Here is an 18567-nt window from a genome sequence, read left to right on the forward strand (position 1 = left end):
GTCAACAAGCCTCCATTTACGAAGCTAGGACCAGCAGGGCCAAAGAGTTTTCTGCCAGGAGATATTGAAAAGAGCTACACGCCGTGGTAGCCAGTGGGCCTTAAAAGTTAGTAATACGAACTATACAGAGTGGGACCTACTGGCTTTGCTTTCTCTACATGTCACTTTTGAGCACGATGTCAGCCCGGAAGTCCTGTCTGGCTATATTCATGATATGAGCAGAGCCCAAGCCAAAGGGTATTCCGAGGCCTCAACCCGTTGTCAGCTAACTACACATGTTGGTTATTGCGTCGTATCTATGACCACCTTTGAGCCCCACGCTTTCATATGGGGGCAGCCTGGGTTTGATGCGGTGCTTTTTATTGTCATGTACATAAATCGTTGTCTTAGCACTGGATCTTAGGTTATGGTGTGCAAGAGACATGCTCCTTAGAGGCAATATAGACTGGAAACCTTTCTCGCCAACTTTCTGCTGGTATCTGCTGTCAAGCTGGGTTGATGAAGCTCACTGCATGTTCTTGAGTGAACTGGACAAAGCAACAGCGAGATATCGGGATTTTCCAGCACATGGTGCAAGGGTACGTTTTAGATATAGCAGAAACACAGGCCAGCCAAGCGCGAAAAGTCAAACTTCCGTTCAATGTAGTGCACTGCATGCCTAAATGACGTTTATATAGCTACTTATAGACTCCAATATAAGTTAGTAATCTTCCCCCTGCTTTCCCTGTCACTCAGACTTTCCCCGTCGTTTGATGTTGGGCCAATTAATCACGACACTCAAGTTCTTAGACTTAAGGCTTGTCTAGCTGTTACGGAAAAAGCTCATGTCTAGTTATGACTAGTTCAGAAAGACACCGCATCAACACGATGCTGCACTTAGTCTAGTAGCGCTTTGTGCCTGATTAATTTGCTGCTGTCTTGTGTGTCACTTGTCTTTGTGGTCCTGAGTTGTTCCTGCTCCTAGGCTAGTCTTTACACACATATATATAGTTCTTTCAGCTTGAATATTTGAGAAATAACAGCCCTTTCGCTATCTCTCAGTATTTCTGAGCAGCAGCCTGGGCATCAAGGCATTGAATGCAAATTCATTAGCCATAGTAGTTATTTTCCCGCTAGAAATACCACTGTTCATAAGGCCCATGAAGACAAATAGAAAGGGAAACATGATATTAGTGCAATCTGATGGGCCCTCGCGACATTGTATTCCTCAGTAGTCATTAAATCTCACTACTCATAGCTGAATGTTAAATATCCAGCTGCTGTGATGTCTGTTGGTTGAGCAACATGCTCCTGCTTCGATCATATGTTTTCATTTAGTCACCGCAATCCTTGGCAAAATAAGGTAAATTATGCCTTTTATTATGTACAGGGGGCCAATGTATCGCAAGACATTACCCCCGTAGCCCGATGGAACTCGACGATTGGCGGAGCACGTTCTTCCGGGATCCCTACAGAAAAACTGCGCTTCGGCACAATAGCTTCCCCATGAATGTAAGCCTGCCAAAACAAAACCCCACGGAAAAGAAGTTTGGCCACAACACCAGTCTCAAGGAGCTGACAATCAATCGTACCATCCTATTTCCAAAACAATCAGCGTGAACGGTCTTGCGCCAGGTTTACAGGAAGTCTAGACACCTAATAACTCGGTACCTGTTGGCTCACGTGAGTTAAGAAAAGATGTCACATGCAATATAGCTGGTTGTAATAGCATCTCAGCGTCGCAAATGGATGACTAGGCGTCTTATCGGCGACAAGCCAAGGTTGGCTTTCCTTTACTAGCTTTACTTCTATTTAACTTTGGAAAGTCTAACGTACATTAACAGTAATTATTAGGAGGACGTACTGAATGTCCTGTAAAGAAGAAGAAGAAGGAGAATGAGTGATTATTCTTATGTGTCTATCTAAGTCTAGTCCTAGGAGCGGATCTCAGCCGGCTTATATATCCATCACCATCATGTTCTAGATCAAGCACATAGACCCCTTGATGTCTGATACTAACCCTAACGTTTGGGCGAACTGCATCAGGGTCAGCAATCTTGGTAACCCTGACTTAGATTACTGACATACATGCATAGTGAGTGAAACAAAAATGTTAACCTTGTTCTCAGAAATCGCAATCAAAACGCAACAAACCATTTAATCAATCCAAATTATTCGCTATACTCTCCCCCAGATGTCTCAATTACTACCTGACATGTTCTTGCATTATGACGAGATTTGCCGCAGACGCTACAATGCCGAACCCCCGGTTGTGTCGACCTCTCTTGACCACCACTCCTCGACGATTCAGCCACTACCTGCGCATCCACATCCATTTGATGAGTTACTTGTCTTCCTTCCCCTACTGTCATTTTCCCTTTTTTCTGGAGTCGAGTTCTTTTTGCCATCTGGCGCTGGCTGAGCATCTCATTCGCTTGTTCAAGGTCCTCGACCCTGGCCTCTAGTAAGGTAACCTTATGCATAACTATCCTTGTTCCCTTGGAAGAAGACCTTATGGCTTCTAGAATAGACTCTGGAGAGCTGCTTTTATTTCTTGCCACTCGTCTGTCGAGGTAATCTGACTGCGATTGAGCCTCAAGCACAGTCTTTGGGGTCTTTGAAACCCAAGGGGTCAAGGGTTCAGCCTCCTCCTCGGGCGGTGTTGGAGTCCGTAGCTACACATCAAGCTTCGAAACCACTTTTTCTAGGTCAAGAGGAACAAGCCCAGCCCCTGCGAAGGCTGACTTGATGTTCTTTTCTGTCATAGTAGCCTGAAATGCAGCGTAGAATGCTGGGAAGAACTCTGTCTTAGAAATGTGTGTTACAGAGCTTCTAATCAAATGCTCTATTTCTCGACCGAAAGCATTCTTAAGCAGACCAAAGCACCCGATGTCAAGGGGCTGAAGCAGATGAGAGGAATGAGGCGGCATACAAAGCCTGGTGATCTTGTTCGCGTCGCAATATCTCTCGAATTCCAGGGAGTGGTGGCTTTCATGGCCATCCAGGATCAAGAGACGATAGACACCAACTGATCAATTGGTTGTGTGTTGGTCAAAGTGCTTGAGCCACCCAAGACCAGTCTCATTATCGGTCCAACCATTTCGGGTGGTCGCAATAGCCCAATCGCCTGGCAGGTTACTCTCCTGGTACCGCTTAGAAAGATGATATTGGCCCGCACTGATGATAGACGGTGCGATCGCCCAGCCTTCAGGAGTGATCGCCTGAATCACTGTAATCCATTCCCGGTTTCCAGGCTGCACTGATTTTGGCTTTCCACGCTTATTTGTGCCTGTGACGACCATTCCGCTATGAATCATGCCCATCATAAAGCCAGTCTCATCGACATTATAGACATCATCTCATCGGATGCCATACTTTGCAATTGTGTTTTCCACAAGTGTGAAACAGTTACGGATAATAGCTGGGTCTTCGCACTTGGCTCTCTGGTAGTCGTACTTCCGAAAAAAAAACATGTCTTGAGCTCTGTGTGTCGCCTGAAGAAGTTTGAAGCCCAACACGGGCCGGCTGGTGGCGCGTCGCGGTCTGCACTGCAAGCAATTGATCAGCCATTTCTTTTACACCACACATCCGGGGGGGAAATCCTCGCGAATCTAGGTCAAGAATAAAGTGAATAATGATCTCTTCCTCTAGATCGGATAGCTTGCGTGATTTAGGGATGATATTAGCTCGGGCTTGGATGCCCTTCTGTCGACGACACAGGCTTGTTGGGTTGACTGTATAGATCACTGCAGCACGTCGGAGCTCTAATTCTGAGTTATTTTGAAGGGCCTGAAGGGGGAGAAGCATTCTAGCCTCATAATTAGACTGTGACATTCTGGGTGGTTGAGAATCAATTGATCAAATAGAGAAGGTGTAGGTTGAGGGATTTATGTTTCACTCACTATGCATGTACGTTATACTAACTTGAACCATGTAAATTAGTCCTTCCCTTTTCTATGCCGATGCCGCTAACTGGTCCGTAGATTATGGCGCTAGATCTTAGTCCTACTTTCAGGCGTGTAGTACAAGTGAACGCATACAAACGCCTTGACCTGCACTAGGCGCGGGACCTGGTATTGGGAGTGAAGAACCTTTGGCTGGTGTGGTCAGTGTACCAGGAGCCTTCATCGGTTCTTTTGTCCAAACAGCGACCTCCGGAGTAACGCAACCTAATAAAAACGGCAAAATGTGTAGGCCGGTTGCGGTAAAACACACTTACGCCTGTTTACACAACTCGCGGTGGGATAGCTCCATTGTTGAAAAAAGTACATACAATTTGCATCTCGAGAGAGAAAAGATGTGCCTCCCGCTTCACATCTGATAGTCCAAGCACAGCCAGGAGAAGCTCATGTTCAATCTGTACTGGTACGTTGAAAAGACTTGACTACAAACTAGTTCATCACACCCATCATTGTTCCCATACATAGCATTCTATTTATGTCTAAAAATACATCAAAAGCGGAATGATGTCGCTCCTCGAGTAGGGCTATCTTCGTTATTCTTCTTTGTTAGTATTGATAGTTTCTCAGCTTATATAGGATAAAAGACAAAGAAGATTTCTACCACTGAATCCAAGAAGTGAGATATCAAGACTCAACATGGAACTTTAGTGCGCAGCACTTTTACATAAACACTAGCGCATTGAAGAGACACAAAAGGGCTAGTGCGAAAATGTGAACTCAATGCCGTGTCTGTTGGCGTCCCGTAGGTATCTTGCCACGCGCTTAGCTGCGTCCAGGTGCTTTTCTGCTGGGTTTGAGGTGTGTTGTGACAGGGACAATGTGGCGAATGCAATGTCTGGCCTTGTCATGACACTTGAATACATAAGTGTTCCTAGGATCGATTGGAAGATAGACTTGTCTGCTGCCTTCTCTTCAAGCTGTTTTGGTTCCGATGTTTCCCATGAAGCGATTGGAGAGCTTATGGGCCGGGCCCTGTGTGCTGACATGTCGAGTTCTTCGGCCATCTTGTCAATGTATTGTGTTTGCGTTAGCCACATCTTAATTCTTTTCTGTCCCGTGTCACTTCCAGACCCAGGAAGGTCTTCAGTTCCCCCATATCCTTGATTTCAATCATGCGGGCGAGGCTTGAAATGAATTCTTGGATTGCCTTCGAGCTGGATCCTGCGACCGCTATGTCGTCGACGTATATCAAGATCGTTATCCCCGTGTCGGAATTGATCATAATGCACTCATCTTCCGGGCATTGAGTGAAGCCAAGTTTGCTTAGGCAGTTTGCTATCTTGCTGCGCCATGCATAGGATGCCTGCTTGAGGCTGTATAAGGCCTTGTTCAGCTTCCACACTATTGCACTCCTGTAAAGTGACGGCGGTGGGATCAGGTGAACGACTTCCCCCAGCTCAGCTTGTGCAAATGCGTTCGTTACGTCTATCTTATGGCATTCTAGGTTCATTGCGCATACAATGGCAAAGAAGATTCTGGTGGTTGCGGGACGGGGGGTTGGAGCATACATTTAATGGAAGTCTATGCCCCGTATTTGTCTGAATCCTTGTGCCACGAGTCTAGCCTTGAATTTTCTTGACTGGTCGTTGGTACTCGGTTTGATCTTGAACGCGAACTTCGTTGTCACCATGGCTCTGATCCTTTTGGCCATTGGGGTGTCTTCCGTTTCTCCCTGTTGGATTGGTGCGTACCGTCTTTTTAGGATTCCCTTTGTATAGAGGTCCTGGAGTTGTCTGTTGATCCTTTCTTGGACTTTGTCGGGGGTGTCTCTGTCACCGCCATTTGCAACATTTTCGCCTCCTGCATGTCTTCATGCGTCTGGCCTGTCTGGAGTGCTGTTGTCATGGGTTCTTCCAGTGCGCTGTCGTCCGTGAGTCGCTCCGCTATAGGATTTGTTGCGTCTCTTCGAGGTTCTAGTCCGGTCTCTGCGCCCGGTATCTCTTCGCTCTGCATGGCGATCTGTTTTTCGTTGGTCTCCCGACTTGTGTCTTCGTTCGTGACTTCCAGCGCGTGGCTTTCGTTTTCTTGGCAAGCCTCTTCTAATGTTAGGCTCCCTGGGTTTTCCTCGAAGAATTGTAGTGATTCGGTAACGAATTCTTTCTTCTTCTTTATGTCCCAACACATGTACCTTGGTCGTTAATCGTTCTGATTGCCCTTTCCGCTGCCCTGTTTTGGCTTGATGTGCCTGGGATCGTTAATTGGGCATCGGATCCATATTCGTTTTGCCACTCGAGTGCTAGCTTCTTTAATTCCGGTGCATTGTCGGTTCGGACGGCCTTGATTCCCTTGTCCATCTTGAGCTCTGTCTGTCACTTCCAGTGGTTTAGTATGGCTGGTGCGTCTCGGCGGTGCTGGATTGGCAGTACGCATTTGTATTTGGATGAATCGTCTACGATCATTATGTAGTATTTCGCCTTATTCACCGCTGTTGTATGGGGTCCTGATATGTCCATGTGAACTAAATTTAGAGGTTCTTGAGCTGCCATATTGTGAGAGTGACCATTTTTCTTGGTTATTTTGCCTTTTGCACATATTTGGCAGTCAAAGTCGTCTGGTTTCGTCGCTATGGTCCATGTCTCTTTGTCGGCCACTTGTTGATGGATTTTTCCGAGTTTTTGTTTGTCTGCGTGTGTTGTAGAATTGCTTGTATTGATTCTTCACTCTCTCCATCGTCCAGTACTTCGACTATGAGATATAGATACTTGGGTTTACAGTCACGTGTCCTTTCTTCCATGTCTCCTTAGCCATGTTCTGACAGCGTGACCAAATTTGATGTGAGCTTCCTCGTATGAAATCAGTCTTATCATTGGCGTTCTGGTGTCTTCGCATGGAGTTGCATACAGCCTATCCTTCTCGATTAAGTTCGTGCGTCGTCCTCCTTGTTTCATGAATGCTCCCGACTCGTGTGCAATAACTTTCAATCCCTTCCGACAAAGCTTCTTTACGGACAATAGATTTACGTGCATTCCTTCAAACCACTGTCAACGAACCAGTATGCGGGGGTGTTCTTACATTTGTCTTTGTCTAGCTGACTCATGTTGGCGGCAACTCTCCTCTGCTCCCATGCCTTTTTGCCTCTGCATTCGCTTTCGCGGTGCCCGATCTTCTCACAGAAGTAGCATTTGATCTTAGGTCACTGCTGGTTCTGATCGGTTCGAGGTTGGCTTGATGTCGGAGTCTCGTTCACCTTCGACTGACTTCTGAATTGGCCTTTTGGCATAGATGCCATTTCGGTGTCTATCCTGGACATGATGTCTGTCCAGCTTCCTTCCGATGTCGGTAAATGGTGATTGAGTCTAGAAGAGATGTGGGTGGGGGGGGGGGGGGGGGGGAGGTGGTATGTCCAGAGTATGGCGATGAATCTTGACAAGATGCAAGTGGTGTCTGTGGTCTCGAGGATGGATTCGAATTGCCCGAATAAGTTTCTGATTTCGAGCCACTTTAGCATCATTCGGTCGCCTTCTCTCCATGCCATTTCCCGGGTTATTTCGGCAGTCAGCCCGGCATGCAGAGAAGATGTGGAGATTTTGTATCTTTCCTTGAGCATTTTCCAGCACTTCTTCACGTCCAAAGTGCTCTTCTAGTATCGGATTGCCTCTTCGTCCAGGCTTGCATGAATGGGTATGGGGGCAACGAGCGCATCTTTTGCCGTTTATTTTTCGTTCCTCTCCACGTCCATGGCGTTTTTGAACTCCTCTTCTTCCAGCCCTTTGAAAAGGTAGAGAATATCTGCTCCTTTTAGATTCCTGATTATGTTTTCTGCCCATAGCTGCTAGTTCAGTTCGGTAAGTTTGATCCGATTCTGAACCATTGCTTCCACGGGTTTCGCGGTTAAGTGTTGAACGTAAATTCTCCATTGCTGGAATTCATGGCTTCATTGAAGGCCATCATGAATCTTGTGGAGGTCTCTTGTGTGTCTTAGTTGTTCGTGGGAGCTTGTTCGGCTGACATAGGATGCTGGAGAAGGTGTCGTCCTTCTCAAAGATCGTCATCGGCGCGCATCGGGCCAGCTCCTCTTTCCATGTATCCTGTGCCACAAATAGCTGGGCGGTCTTCTCTTTCAGTTCAGCAGTGTCAAAGAGTGCTGATGTCTTCGAGACAACGATGACATTATGAAAGCGTTCGGCCCACTGACTGTATGTGACCTCTTCGATCGTCGGAAGCTTGGCATCCAGGATCGACGATCTGACGTCTTTAAGGTCAACTTCTATCTCGACATTTGACAGCCAGTTCCGAGACTTGGTGATCGTGGACGGGTGGACGTCAATCTGGGGGCAAGGTTCTTGTTTGGCATGTCTTGTTGCTTAAAAGTTGATGTGATTGAACAATGTCGCTATGTCGAGCGGATGAAAATGTCTTAAGGGTGGTCCCTGAATCTTGTAAAGATAGGCGCTCATAACCTGTGGCGATTTTGCATGGGAATATTTCAATTTGATCTGTCTGCTTAATTTCAACATGATCTGATACAATTCGTGATAAGTGGGTTAGTCCCGTGAGGTGGCTGAATGTGGCTGAGACTTCGTATCACTACACATATTGGCGTGATTAATAACGAAAGTTGGCTGAAAATTAAAAGAAAAGTAAAAGTAAAATAGGAGATCTAAGAAAGAAAATTTTCAATAGATCATGAATGGTACAAGAAAAAGAAAGAAAGAAACGCCAGGGAGTTTGTCAGTCAGATGACATGGCTTGTTAGATTCGTGAGGTGTTTTCGCTTTGAAAACTCCAGGCTCACAGCCTGTTGTGAACTGAGGTTTTTCTTAATTTTAGGGAGTTGTAAGAGTCTAGGTTTACTTTGCCTGACCGAGTAAGCCCACAAAGCATTTTATGTTGTGGAGATTTCAGCTTCACTCGGAATAACATCGGGTGTATGTGTGATGTAGATATGTGGCAGCCGATATAGTGAAGAGATTTAGAACTTGGTCCATGTCAGTGACGTAAGCCAGGGTTACCAGGATTGCTGACCCTGATCCAGTTTGCCTAAGCATTAGGGTTACTACAAAACATCAAGGGTCTTCTTTCCAAGCTAGACATGGTAGTGAGGGCTGAGATCCGCTCCCCAGGCAAAACATAGATAGACACACAACAACTTCAATAATCACTTATTCCTTTTTCTCCTCTTTACAGGACATTCAGTACGTCCCCATAATATCTACTGTTAGTCCTTAATTAAGTCAAATACAATACCCAAATGTCAAAACAATATCTCATCGTCGAAGTACTCAGGGGTTGACGAGGGAGAGAGTGAACAATCAATACAAGCAATTCTACAACATTCCCCTCAACTAGACTCGGTCAATGGCCGAGGTTCATCGAAGCTCCCAAGGCATTCGCCAAATCTTGTGAAATTTGGGCAAACGTCGATCTAGGGGCCAGTCCCAGGAGGGAGGGCATGTGGCGAAGAACCAGAAGAGCCGCTTACATTAGATGAACCACCAGCGCCCACCCTTCCCCCAAATGCCACTCTAGTCGATGATGCAGGCCAGGATGACATCATCAGGGCAGACGCGGAAGAAGAGGCTCGTCGAGCCAGCATCCTAACACGACAACGCTCTAGATTGGAGGAAATGGAACCTAGACTTACTCGAATATGGGTATCCAGCTATGAGGGACAATCATCTTGCCATGCCACAGCGATAAAATCGGTCCGCGATTTCTATATCATCACGATCAATAAATATAAGGTCGAGTAGAACCTTTTCTGCGATCAGCGTGAACGCAGGGGAAAAGTGCGATCTTGGGTGGACAGGCACATCTCGCCCGCCAGAGCTACCCAGATCAGAGAAGAATATTGGCCAGACAAGGTGGTGGATAAACTCATGGGCATCCTGAAGGTGACGACGGCGAATGTAGAAAGCGTTGCACACCATACATACCCACGAGGCAATGAGGAAAGTAAATGTGTTTCTTCTGGGTAATAATATGGATCGATGGATATCCGAATGGTGCACAGACATCAAGTTCTGCCAACAGAAGAATCTTCCCCAAGTAAACAATGGACGCCGAATATGGGTGGGTTTGTCAGCCAACCTTGCCAAGAACCTGAACGGATGGAGGAATTTATGTACCTCCACTCATGGACCAAAGTTAGCTCAGGGTCATATTGGCATCAATGATGCGGTCGCCAACATAAAGGCATGGCACGAGTTCGGGGCGGGTGGGATAGACGCAGATCCCGTCTTCACCTCACCTCAGTTGCAGGAAGTAGATCCAAGAACAGGTAGAAGGAAGGGAACAAACAAAACCAACTACTATGTCTTTTGCAAGGCGAGATATCCCTGACACAAATTTCAGCTCTGAGTCAAGGGGAACCAATATAAGTCCTACAAGGTCGACAAAAGACGCCAGGCATATGTAAAAAAGTACGTGGCTGTGCCTGGACATCCGCTTGCACTGGAACTCGAGAGAGTGGAGGCGACTGAAGGCTTCAAAATAGATACAGATATGGGAAAGAATAAATACTCTAAGACAGGCTGGAGGGATGGTTTTTCGGTAGGACTAGAAGCTATGAGGGATGAGGCCAGCGAGAGGACAGAAAAGAGATATGCCTAGGAAGGGGGCAAGGTCCAAATAAAAGAGACATTTTGCTTCCTCTCTGAAACTGGCCTGAAGCTACTTGCTCAACCTCATAATCAAAGTGACTAAATCGGCACAAAAGCTAAAGAAGGGCTGTTTACATTTGGAAGTGCGATGGATCTCATTGCGCTAGTGTTCATAACAATCAGTATGGCGATTCTAGGAGCCAGCTTTACCATACCTATCATAGGGATAACCCTATCGCTCAGCACGGCAGGAGAGTGCCTAATCTTGGCCACTGCAGAGAGCACATATCTCCCATGTCGGGCTTGATCCACGGTCTTGAGCTAGAAGACACTTTGAGATCCTTAATGAAACGGCCGGTACTGCTAGATTCGGGAGCTGGCCGTCACGTTTTCAATTCTAGGACACATTTTGATAGGATGATGATGGAAGTGGTAGCGCAGATGATCACAGGAGGAGATGTAGTATCTACTTCGAGTGCAGGAACGGTGCGTCTCCCATTACATGGGGGTGACTTCCGTGCACTAGATCTACTTGATGTGGCCTATGTTCCAACATTCCTATGTAATGTGGTATCCTACGGCCTCTTAGAGAGGAAGGGTGCAATCTGAGATATGGACAACAACTTTCTGGTAAGAAAGAAAGATAGAGCGAAGCTGCGCCGGATAGAGCGGTATGGAACGCTCTACGCGTTAGACACTCGTCAATTAGGGCAGAGCCAACAGCCAAGTTAGAGCAGACTAAATAGACTTTTCAGAAACATTAAAAACCCTGGACTGTGGCCACCCGAAGCTAGGGCGTGAGGTCCAATTAGGACATTAACAGTGAATCCTAAAACATGGGCATCCACGGTGAAGATGGAGTAGCAAATGTGAAGCTAGATTCAAATGCTCTCATGGAAAGACAAGCCAAAGGAATTAAAGTAGATGATCTCACACTTACAGCTCTAGGTACAAGGAAAGCCAGGTTAATTTCGACCATATTAGCGCCGCCAGGCAGGCGAGAAACCACTTTGTTTTGCCAACAAGAAGGGGAAAGAAAGCCACGACAATGAAAATCTGGCATGGCCGTACCGCCCATACCGCAGCACGGGCGCTTCATCAGGCACAAAAAGCGTGTGAAAGTATGCTGGTAATAAGCAGACTTCAGGAATCTGAATGCTTATGCGCAGGGTGCAGCATACTAGGCCAAGCATAGCCAGATGTGCGCAATGGTAAAAGGCAAAGCTCACCTAGCAAAGCAAAAGAGGGCACCTCTAGCCTGGCTAATTGAGAGAGTGGCGATTGACTTTACAGACATGAAGGGTAACCCAAAATACCCATTAATCATGTTCATTGTAGGCAGGTTCTGTAGGTTTGCCTAGGCGGCGTGCCTCACGAATAGGAAAGCCAGAACAGGCTTCGAGTCGGCTATTATGCTCATAAAGAAACTTAATGCAGCGCATGGGCATAAAGTGTCTGTTGCGGAGGCCGACGGAGAGATCAAAAACTTAGGCCTAAAAAAAAGCTTTAAGAATCATGGCTTCACATTGCACATTTCGGCGCCATATGCTCAAGACTAGAACGGTGGAGCAGAGCGAGTGACGGCGGTAATCAAAACCGGATACACAGCGATATTGGTTCACTCTGGAATCTCTACTCTCTTATGAGCCGAGAAAATGACGTCAGCTATCTATATTCATAGCCGCTGACCAAGTGATAGAATAGGCAGTGTCACATCCTTCCTACCAACTAGTCTACAAGAGGAAGCATTCGATTGGGCGCCTGCGAGTCCTCAAGCCTGTAGTCTACTCGCTGACATCATCTAACCTAAGGGGAGTAGGCAGGATGGAATTAGACAGCCCAAGAGCAGAGGTAGGATGTTTAGTTAGGTGCGGGGAGACTATAGGGGTTTATCGAGTCTGAAACCTAGACACAGGGGTCGTTCAGGAGAGGAGAGATGTTAACATTGATGAAAGGACTCTCTTCTGCAAGCTTGTAGACTTTTCTCGAGAACCCCTAGAATACGAGGTTTTGCTAGTATCAAACACCTTACTACGGCAGGCTACTATAGACAACGACCTCGTAAAGGCAGTGAACAGGGGATCTGTGGCCTTTGGTCCGATAGTAGACTCTTCGCAAGAAGGCTCCAAAGAGCAGTACCTGGGTCCTCGAACATTTCACATGAATGCAGTTCCGGGGGTGCTTATGGCAGTATTCAAGTGGTGCCTGAAGAAAGCAAAGAAAATGGCAAAGAGAAGGACTTTCCATAACCCCAAGGCGCTGGAAGAGGAGATCTTCAGGGGGAAATGGCTAGATCGCCACACCGATCCGATTCCCATGTCAGAAATGCCTTCGACACCAGCCCACTACAAGGAATCTCCAACTTTCTAGATAGCAGATGAATGGAAGGAAGTACGCGAAGCACACCTGCAAACACATGCCAAGGTGAGCTCATGGGATGAGATCGATTTAGTAGAGGCATTAGGCGACAAGGTTCTTGATGACAAATGGGTCTTCTCCTACAAGACAGACGAATCGGGAACGTATTGCAAGTCCTGCAAGGCAAGGCTTATGATTCGAGCAGACCAACAACCGAGAGATCCCTCAGCAGTGCTGTGCACCGCCACACTGTCGTCAGTATCATTGCGCATGATGCTAGTCCTGGCCCTCAGGAAGACCATGGGTGTGACCCAGTGGGATGTATCCAATGACTCTGTGGATGCGACGCTCCCAAGGCCCATTTACATGAAAGCGTATGCTTGTGGGCATAAGGATCATATTCTCTGGATAAAGAAGGCGATCTTTGGTCTCAGAGAAAGTCTATGACTATGGAATGCTCTCTTCACAAGGATCATCACGAAATTGACAGGCTGGAGGCCAGTACCTGAAGACCGATGTCGATTTGCAAGTCCGGATGGAAAACGATTCATTATGCTATGGGTGGATAGCTAGTTGTAAATCCACTACAAAGACCTAGAGTCAACTAGAGTGGCTACAGAACAGATCGCCGCAATCCGTTCAGTCGTGGAGTGCACGGGAAGCGGACCTGTATCGCTGTACCTTGGATTGCAGTGTGTTCGAAATCAGAACTGCATCAAAGCAATCTAATATGCGCATATTAGGACGTTATTAAACAAATGAGGAACCTACCTACGAAACCGGAAAGTTCGTGTAGCCACATGTCCGATGCGAAACCATCGGCTCCAAAGGAACCCAGCTGACGGCTGTGATCTCAGACTCAAGAACAAATATCAGCAATTTCTGGGGGAACTTCCTTGGCTTCGTAAAAACACAAGACCGGATTTGAAATTCAGTGCCAGTATTCCCTTGGAAGATGCAGTGAACCCAGGCCAAACACACTAGGCGGTGCTACTTGACATGCTGGAATATACGCAGCAATCTAAAGATGCCGTTCTAGAAATAGAGTCCAAAGACACCACACTAGCCCCGACATTCCAGGTCTATTCGGATGCAAGCTTCGCAGACAGATCAGACCTCACAAGTACACAAGGGAAGTTAATCAAATTCATGTCGGCGGTCATCTTCGCCAATGGCATGATCTGTAGCGGAGAAAATTCACTTGAAAGATAGGCAATAGTAGTTAGGAGAAAGATTGGGCGCTCTTGTTTTAGACATTAACCTTAAAATTGCTACATCTGACATCTCGTACACTATCCGTTACTCTTTCCTGCTTCCGCACTACAGCCCAGCTCTGCCTTCCTGAGGGCAATATTCTGTGTTGCGATGGCTGCCTTGCCCTATGATGGAGATCTATAGAAACGTCGGAAATGATATATGTATCCTCCCATGCTTTGCTCTCCACTTACAGTAGCATTTAAGCATTAACGGGTTCACCAGTGGAAGTCAACGGCCCAGCCATGTTAGCAGCCAAAGAAGAGGTGGCCTGATACTCTGCGTTGCATAGCAGGACCTGATTAACAAGATACTGGCCAGGGAAGTCCATAGCAACAATACCAAAACAGGGGCCCTTTTCATTCGCCAGATATTTACCCAGACGTGTGTTCATTCCAACTTTAGGAGCATTTCTAGCAGCAAAGTTAATGGGGCACACACCAACACTAGCTGTAGTGTGTGTGATGCGCAGCTTGCTAGGAAAGTCCGAGGGAGTTTCGCTAAGATGAGATTTGATATCATCCCATTTCGAGTCCATAGAAGTGGTACTAGCAGAAAATGTAAGACCATAGTTAGACACAGTATCTTTGTTCCAGGGAAGGCCATAACGGCCAGGAGTACTGGTCTTGAAGTCCTGCAGGATGAAAACCTTGCCGCGAAGCTCGCCTAGAGAAGGTATCGTAGTAATATCACCATTGGCCCTAGAGTAGAGACGGTCAGGGGCACGAATACTAAGGTAAGACCCAGGGGTGAAGGTTTCGTCGAAGGATTTGGCGAAAGATTCGAAACTTTTGAACACTCCGCCCATCTGGATGCGTAGAATGACGGTTTCACGCTGGTGCTGGTCTAAAAAGGCGAATATCGTGCCAAGGACATTTCCAAAACTGTATCCAGTGTCATCAAGTCCATGGTAGACCATTAGACCGTCCTTGGTAACTTTGCAGGTAATGTCGACGTATCTGATGCCACCAATAAGTTGTTGCTCGAGAGGCACGTTTTGCGTCTGCATCAGCTTGCTTGTAAGCTTGTCTGTAACGGAGTTGTGGGTGCCCGGGATGACGATATTTGACAGAAGCCTAGAATCAGGAATCATGTCCATCCAATCAGCGTTGTCGGCCTCATCGAGATCAAAAGACCAACCATCATCGATTCCCTTGAATGCAGCGGCTTTGCCAAAGGCCAGACAAGCCAGTGTTGCAAAGAAGGAGAAGCGCATCTCGATAATAGAACTAATCAAGAACTTGTATCAGGTTGCCGTGTAGATGGACAAGTTCGAAAAGGGTAGATTGGGAGAGGGTATGAATGACAGTGGCCTGACGGAGAAGAAAACTTGTATCCAATCTTGGAGAGTGGACAAGATGATGTATTAATAGTTGAACAGTGACTATGCTTTTGATGGACTCCCCTTGATGAGATTTGAAGTTTGTTGTTGGCCATGATAAAATCCTGGTCATACGGTCAGCAAGCCCTCATCTACTAAGTTAGAACCAGTAGCGCCAAGGAGTTTCCAGCGAGTAGAATTGAAAACAGCTACACGCTGTGATAGCCAGTGGGCCCTCAAGTCGGGGATACTAGTTATACAGAGTGCGTATCTTCGACCCTCCTGTTAGTCCAGCTAGAGCCATAATATAAGCAAAGCTCAAGTCAAAAGGTATTCCGAGGCCTTAAGCCGTAGTCAGCCAAGGACATAAATTGGCCATTGCATAGAATCTATGACCATCTTTGAGCCCTGTGCTTTCATATGGGAAAGCCCTGGTTCTGATCCTGTCACAGTAGGGTTTTCTTTTGCATCTGCATAAGCCAGGGTCTTGGCACTGGATCTTAGGTTCTGTAGGCAATATAGACAGGAATCCATTCTAGCCAACTTTCTGCTGTCAAACTGGGCTGATGAAGCCCAGTGCATGTTTCTGAGTGAACCGGAAAACGAAAAAGCGAGATATCCTGATTATCCAACGTATGGTGCAAATCTAAGTTCTGGCTATAACAAAATCATGGGCCAGAGACGGACTACACTACACGCCCAAGTCACGTTTATCTAGCTATTTATAGACTACAATGCAAATTAGGAACCTTTCCCCTGCTTTCCCCACAGCTTGGGTCTTTCTTGTCATTCTATGTCATGCGCCTAATCATAATATGTCTAGGTGTTGCCGAAGAAGCTTATTACTATGGCGTCAGTACGATGCTGCCCTTAGTCTAGCTGCGCTTTATCCCTGATTCGTTTCCTGCCGTCTTGTACTCCCGCCCCTAGGTCTTTGCAGATGCTAACGTATTTCCTCTCACCGTATTATTTTAAAAAAGATAAGTAGTTTGTTATTTCTCAGCAGTTCCGTGCAAGCGTCTGGCTATCGGAGCATTGAATGCAAAGTTACTAGCCATAGTAGTCATTTGCCCGCCAAAATTTCCAATCATCGAAAGGCTTACTAATACAAATAGAACGCAAAACATGATATCTAAAGCAATCTGATAGGCTCTCACGACATTTCATTTCTTAATACCCCATGTATCTCACCACTCATAGCTGAAGGTTTCATATCTGGCTATTGTGATGCCTGCAGCTTCAGCACGATTCTCCCGCTACGATCATAGGTCTTCATTTAGTCATCAGAATTTAACCTTACTACACACATCAAGCACCTTGGCATGAAAAGGGCAAATTGTGTCTTTTCTTATGACAGAAGGCCAATCTATCTCAAGATACTTTTCCAGTACCCCTATGGAACACTGGATGAAAACAACACCCAACGATTAGCGAAGCATTTTCTTCTGGGATCCCTATAGAAAAATCATGTTTCTTTGGAATAGCTAATCAATGGATAGATTATAGCACTGGATCTTGATCTTGCTTTCGAGCGTGTAGGACAAGTGAACGCATACTAATTTCAGAACATGATTAAGCAGGCATGCAGGAAATGACACAAGGCTGTAAACCCAAGTATATATATCTGATGGTCGAAATACTCAGGGGTCGACGACAGAGACAGTGAAGAATCAACACAAGCAATTCTGCAACAATTAAAAGTCTCAACGTCTGTCGAAAATCTTAAAACTCATTTATACCTTGTCGGTGTTACGCCTGCGTCTATGATACGGCAGTTGTAACCCTGCAGCTATTGACCACAGTAAACAAACGCTATAATCACTCACATAGATGTATATATATACGGTAGACTCGTATGAATAGCAATCCTCAAATGTATGTCGATTCTTCTGATTCTTAATCCTTGATGAAGAAGGAAGGAAACTCTGTGACGGACTTCCAAAGTTGACGCTTCGTAAGTATCTCAGAGTGGGGTTAGGGTCAGACTGTCATGTGACCATGGACCCAAAGCCCACAACTTTCAACTTGTACTACCTCGGTGCCTGGTCCGATGTAGTTCTTTATCATGTCGCTCTTCTCTAACAGAGTTGAACGACCGTTCTTGTTTGCCAGTAGTGCGAATCCACTCTTGGTCTTCTGTACGCCCTTTAGAGCTTTCTTCAGCTCAGGGTCTAGTTCCCTCAGTCTGGCTGACATCAGGATGCTCTCGCAGTTGCGCATCACGTTTCCGGTGCTAACTTTTGCCAGGATTCTATCGTCCTGGCGGGCCGCTGGCTGTGAGTAACGCCCAGTGGGGGCGTTCGCGTCCGCCTTGCGGCGCATGACAGTCTGCCACTCGCCGCCCTGATTAGCGGCCTCGTGGGACTTGGCTTCTCTAGCCGCATCCTGGGTGTCTGCTGGCTTCGTTTCTGGTCTCTTCACCATCCCGCGAAGGATGGGGCCTTCTTGGTCGCGGCGCTCGGTGGTTTCTCTGTTGTTTTGCCCTGTCTCTCCAGGCCCTTCTTTGCGGGCTCGCCCGCGGGCCTGTTTTGCCAGCCCTCCTCGCATCCCGTTAGGGCGTAGTCCATAGCATCCTCTGCTCTCGAGAGGATCATTCTTTTGAATACTTGTGCCGTCTCTTTGTCTTCGTCGTGCTCGCACTGCGCTTCTCTAAAGCACGGTCTCGCGTTTCGAGAGTCTTCGGCAGGCTGGACATCGTTTGTTCACTGCTCTGGTCTCCATTGTTTTTGCCTTTCGATTGTTCGGGCGTGTTATGTGTGTGTTTGATACACTTCTTTGCTGAATTTCTCAAGGGTTCCTTAGGGTTAGTCCATCTTCCTGTGGTTGTGTTACCACCTACATTAAAGATTCTTTTATAAAAACGCAATAGAGCATCTTATTGAGTAAAACTGATTTTTGTTCCCCTCTTTAGATATCTTGACACGAATGTAACATGTTCTTGAGTTATGACCAACCTTACTTCATCTTCCACACTGCCTTGTCCTCGCCAGCTCCGACACCTCCCCCACTTCTCGATAGTTCGGCCATCACCTGCACATTAACTTCTTTCTGGTCAATTTCATCCCCTCCCTCACCTGCAGTCACCTCCCTTCCATCCCATAGCCGGATCCTTTTTGCTCTAAACCAATTACTAAGAGTCACACTTGCCTGT

The 18567-nt window shown here is 46.6% G+C and overlaps 4 protein-coding genes across 4 annotated transcripts; all 4 read right to left on the reverse strand.

Annotated features, from left to right (window-relative positions):
- Positions 1 to 4639: 4639 nt before the first annotated feature.
- Positions 4640 to 4978, reverse strand: HOO65_080120 (putative effector; the record flags this gene model as incomplete). The annotated part of the gene is made up of 1 exon (XM_071001453.1): positions 4640 to 4978. The coding sequence occupies one exon, from the start codon at positions 4976 to 4978 to the stop codon at positions 4640 to 4642; it is 339 nt and encodes a 112-aa protein (XP_070856351.1).
- A 661-nt stretch (positions 4979 to 5639) lies between these two features.
- Positions 5640 to 6235, reverse strand: HOO65_080121 (Retrovirus-related Pol polyprotein from transposon TNT 1-94; the record flags this gene model as incomplete). The annotated part of the gene is made up of 2 exons (XM_071004393.1): positions 5640 to 5995; positions 6070 to 6235. The coding sequence occupies 2 exons, from the start codon at positions 6233 to 6235 to the stop codon at positions 5640 to 5642; spliced, it is 522 nt and encodes a 173-aa protein (XP_070856352.1).
- An 8062-nt stretch (positions 6236 to 14297) lies between these two features.
- Positions 14298 to 15311, reverse strand: HOO65_080122 (1-phosphatidylinositol phosphodiesterase; the record flags this gene model as incomplete). Its single annotated transcript, XM_071001454.1, has 1 exon — positions 14298 to 15311. The coding sequence occupies one exon, from the start codon at positions 15309 to 15311 to the stop codon at positions 14298 to 14300; it is 1014 nt and encodes a 337-aa protein (XP_070856353.1).
- Positions 15312 to 17396: 2085 nt separating this feature from the next.
- HOO65_080123 (Endonuclease/Exonuclease/phosphatase family protein) lies at positions 17397 to 18137 on the reverse strand (the record flags this gene model as incomplete). Its single annotated transcript, XM_071004381.1, has 2 exons — positions 17397 to 18065; positions 18123 to 18137. The coding sequence occupies 2 exons, from the start codon at positions 18135 to 18137 to the stop codon at positions 17397 to 17399; spliced, it is 684 nt and encodes a 227-aa protein (XP_070856354.1).
- Positions 18138 to 18567: the final 430 nt, after the last annotated feature.

The sequence above is a fragment of the Ceratocystis lukuohia genome (assembly GCF_044167205.1).
Source record: "Ceratocystis lukuohia strain C4212 chromosome Unknown Supercontig8_pilon, whole genome shotgun sequence".
Lineage (NCBI taxonomy): Eukaryota > Fungi > Ascomycota > Sordariomycetes > Microascales > Ceratocystidaceae > Ceratocystis > Ceratocystis lukuohia.